This window comes from Varroa jacobsoni, unplaced genomic scaffold (assembly GCF_002532875.2).
Source record: "Varroa jacobsoni isolate VJ856 unplaced genomic scaffold, vjacob_1.0 scaffold_1296, whole genome shotgun sequence".
Lineage (NCBI taxonomy): Eukaryota > Metazoa > Arthropoda > Arachnida > Mesostigmata > Varroidae > Varroa > Varroa jacobsoni.
Genome location: NW_019214198.1, coordinates 47,516 through 52,182, shown reverse-complemented (window position 1 = coordinate 52,182; position 4,667 = coordinate 47,516). Strand labels below are relative to the sequence as shown.

The 4,667-nt window shown below is 35.9% G+C and overlaps 1 protein-coding gene across 3 annotated transcripts in view; it reads left to right on the top strand.

Moving 5' to 3' along the window:
- Positions 1–4,317, top strand: part of LOC111268522 (uncharacterized) — a 6,769-nt gene extending 2,452 nt beyond the window's left edge. For 2 of the 3 annotated variants that reach the window (XM_086971724.1, XM_086971725.1), the window contains one exon: positions 234–4,317. In XM_086971724.1, coding sequence (XP_086827850.1) covers positions 234–487 — 254 coding nt within the window. In that variant the 3' untranslated portion in view covers positions 488–4,317. The remainder of the gene's footprint in view (positions 1–233) is intronic. The other variant, XR_002685272.2, reaches the window with a different exon arrangement.
- The last annotated feature ends 350 nt before the right edge of the window (positions 4,318–4,667 follow it).

Below are 4,667 nucleotides of genomic sequence, written 5' to 3'. Positions count from 1 at the left end.
GAGAGAGAGACCTATGGAATGTCTCTAAGAGTTTTCATTTTAATCATTTTTATTAATGCAAGACACTGCACCCATTGAAATCCGTGAACAACTACGATTCTGCTTCACGAAGAACTAATTACCAAATGCTGCAATTAATGTCATAGAATTTGTAGATGAGCTTTATGGGGCTTATTATTGTCCTAGTAGATGATATCAAATTATTTGTGATTATTTTTTGCATCCCGTTATAGGTGAGATGAATGCTCTGGGGAAGCGCATCGAATGGGTAGACAGCGAGCTAAAACAGGAAGAACAAGCTCTTAAAGAAGCCAACGAAGAGATCTCGGAAATATCCAAAGAGTTGAATCCACTAACCGAAGACGGACAAACTGGGCCTAACGGAGAGAGTCCAGCTTCTCAACCCGGAGATGAGCGGCTTGAGCAGATAGAGGGACTAAAATCGCGGTTGGAGCTCATCAAAGCAATGTATGGCTTGTCATCGTGATCAATCGAAGTTCTCTCCTGCATTAATCGACAGATGAAGGGATCTTGGCAGAACAGTAACACAGTTTTGTTCAAAGTAAAGCGATTGGCAAGGAAGCATGTGAAGCCATCCTCGCGAGTCAACGCCATCAACGACCGTCCAGTATAAGAGGTGTATATAGTATAAATCGTGTTCTCAAAGTCTAACATGAACTGAAGGGTGCATTGCAGGTGCTGCAGTACAATGAAGATGTGGCAGTTTGTGACTGACTCAGTTCAGGCATGATTGGAAAATGTTCACCGAATCTCGGAGAAACGTGCTAAGTAGCTCAACGATGCTTTTGGCCTTAATAACCTCAATATCATTCGTTCAATTGATAGTACGGAAAGCTATCAGCCAAATAAGTGCTGACGGAATGAATGGACGCATCAGCATCAGATAAGGGCTTGTGTTCCGTCATAGTTTCATGGCATTTCTTATATAGGACCAAATCAGAGTACCTGAACCGTTCCTACGGACTCGGTTCTTAACTCCTATACCTAGAGACCTGATACTTCCATTGCAGAACCGGCGCTTGCATGAAACACATAGATACACACACGCTCAAATCATAAGGGATACACCGGAACCCGTTTTTTATTTCGATGCCAGTCTAATTGGCGACTGATCGGTTGATACGTAATTATATTTTGCATGAAAGACCCAAAAAAATCCTTAAAGAGGATGACATTCCCATTTGGCCGGAATAATCCTGCTTACAGATTATTGGCACTGGACGGGCTTCACAAAGGTTGCCGTGGGCATTGAACATGTTATCTACTTACGTAGAGCAGAACGAACGCCAGCGAATGAACAAAGACAGATATGTAAGGTTGGTCTTTATGGACATCTTTTTTTGTAGAACTTTATATTTGTGCTAATAATGGACAAGACAATCTGCCTTGAACACTACAAAATAATGACCCGTATACAGGATTATGTTTTTCTGTCCAAATCATGGACATTGCGTTGTGAATATGTAATAGGAATGTCCGTTTTGTGTGCATTTTGGGGAAGGTTTATATTATTTCGATTGTTTGTGCAATATTAGGCCAGTTGTGATCTATAATAGTTTGACATTATACTGTGATCTTAATTGTGCATTTGGAGAACGTATAAAGTTTAGGCGAAGTTAAGATAACAATAACAGCACGATGCGATTACAAGATATTTTTGTTTTATATTAAGCTGCATTTTCCCATTCTATTGGCTGTTTTTTTTAAATCTTGCATACCGTCTCAATACGTCAGTAGCACTATTGCAGGATAGCAGAAAAAACCTAACATAAAAAACTCAAAAAAAATTAATTCAAGCAGGTTCCTAGAAGCCTACACGGCTATAATGGCATTTATTACAAATTTTATTGGCAATGGCGACGCTATTATTTACTACAACAAATCTGAATGGCCGCCTGCATAATGTCAGTATACCACACAAACCTTTGAGCAATATCTGTAACATTATTATTGCAAAAGACTACACGACAGATAGCTGGGTTACGAGTTCCGCAACAAATCCTTATACATATATCAGTGAGATCTTCCTAATGAGTTACCGTCCTATCTGTTGTTTTTCAAAATATATGCATAGAGAGCACCCCACAAAAACTGTCAATGTTACCGTTGAACACCACAGAACTTGAGACTAAACCTATGTGAATAGCAGATTCTAAAATTAAGGGGAGGGCAGCTAGTATCGATCCTCTCAAATCTTTGCAGTGCAACGAAGGCTTAATTGGTTATAGCAACTGAGCGAAAATATGAGCAGCTAAGCAATCCTATACATAAAATAATAACCAACAAAGATTTGTTTAGGATTATTTTTATTAAATACTAGATAATTTGCAAAAACATTTCATTCTTAATTGTGAAATAATAGGTTTGCTTCAAGAAATGTTGATTGACTGTTTTTGAAGAAGCGTGTTTATTATCGGCTCCTTCCAACAAGTTGTATCAAATTGTATTATTAGGATTAGAAATTGTGTAGATAAACGTTTTTTGTAAAAAAATGTGTAAAACGTTTTTATTAGCTCCTTAATTGAGAGATTTCTCCTTTGAAAGAATTTTTTTTTGTTAATTCTTTACTCGTAACTTTGTGCTAGCCGGTTGTGTAGATACTGAAAAATTACGAAGCTTTCATATTAGAAGGTTTGGAAATTTTATATTGTTGTTGAAAAACTCAATCACTGAAGGGTTTATAGTGGGAACACGCATGACGTATCAGTGTCACTACAACTATCTCCTGCAGAGGATAAAACAAAACGGCGAGGGACTTCATTTTATTTAAACAGACTAAAACTTTAACTGATTTCTGTCTAGTAAGGATATAAAGCACCTTAGAGTTCGGGATAATCCAAACTATATGCGGGTACTTATAATTTGCAACTGTTCAAGACTGAAAAAGCGCATGGCACAAAAAGGTGAAAAGCAACAAAAAACTTTTCCTGTGTATAGTTGCTAACTTGTTTGCATTGTTCTATTGTATAATTCTTCTGAGTTTGTTATAGAAAAGGAGGGTAGGGTCAATATTAGGGCACTTACTCCCTACTTCAATTTATTTCGAAACCTAAAGGGTTACACGATCCTTTTGCGTCCGGGTTAGTCTTTAAGCACAATAACGTCAAAATGGCTACTAGATTATTAGATTAAGTAAAGCATTGTCTAAATTAGTTTAAATAACTCAGCGATTCTTAAGCAAACAACTGCGAATGAACAAAAGATTTTGTTTTCAATCAAATAAGAACACCATACACTATTGTTTGTTTAACAAAATGAACGGAGATAAAAATAAAATTGAAAGAACAATTTTCGTATTACTACGTATAATTATATACTATATACTTTCATTCTGCTATGCCATTTATGTAAGTTTAGTTGAGCATTCATAAATATGTTTCTTTTCAAACTCTTGGCCAAATATTGACCGCTTTTGTCAAATCGCTTTAGAATAGAAAACCCAAAAGAAGTGGTGTCAACGTTGATGGTTGACGATGGCAACCAAATGATTTTTCTGTCGAAGACAGCGTTGGATGAATGTGCTTGCGTTGTTATTAAATGAAGCTATCTTTCCCTGAATCTGTGATTATTCAATAAGAGTTTGAAACACGAAAAATAAAGTATATGGCTTTACTCATTCTAAAACATATCCTAAAAATGTTTAAAGTGCGCCTTCGTATGATCGACTATTGCTCCATTATATAAATACGAGAGTGCTATACTTCTGTTACAGTCGTATCTACGTAAAGTAGCAATAGCGACAGATGGAACGTTACAAATGAATAAGTTGCAATGAAGGAGCACCAGATTCGCTGACTATATAAAGACCAGGGGAGGCGATTGAAACGACGCATTCACGAGAACGGTAGAGAATGTAAGAGAAACCACAATAATTGTTCAAGTATATTTGACTGTATAGTTACACTGATTGACAGATAGATATTTGGAAAAGTAGTCCAATATGTGTAATATACAGATATAAGTAGATAACTATACTCTATGAAGATATAGCAAAAACAAACGACAGCAGTCTAAATCATCATTGATAACGATCTTTTGAAGTACCATACCCTGTAGTAATGATAGAAATTGTAAAAGGTTTCGCCCATCTATATATGATGTCAATTAATGATAATGTACGTAAGCACGTGCAACGGTAGGGTAAGATCCGTGAACATTTGAAGAAGACATGTTCCATAGATCACGTGATCTACGCAAGATCATACAATAAACATTTTTTATTCAAATTTTACTAGAAAAATTATGAAGAAAAGAAGTTGTTTCAAAATAAAAAATATTTTTGCGAAAAAATCAGTATATACTCGTTTAATAATCACATATTGTATTATGTGCTACGCTCATTTACAGAATGCCAACTCTAACATTGGGTCGTCGAAAAAGTATTAACCGCTTTAAGCCAAAATTACAGCGATTTTTCTTTTAGTTTGAAATACTGTTACGAAGGTAAATATGCATTATTATGATCAATGATTTTCTCTTATTTCTGCAGAACTTCTGTGGTTTATGGGGAAAAGTTGTAACAAGTGATTCTTGCATCCTACCATTGAGACTAAATTCGCATTATTGAAGTTATACAAATATCGAAATGGATGATGCTCTAATGGCGCAAAATCCAGGATACACGGGGGATGCATTGAAATTTTCCA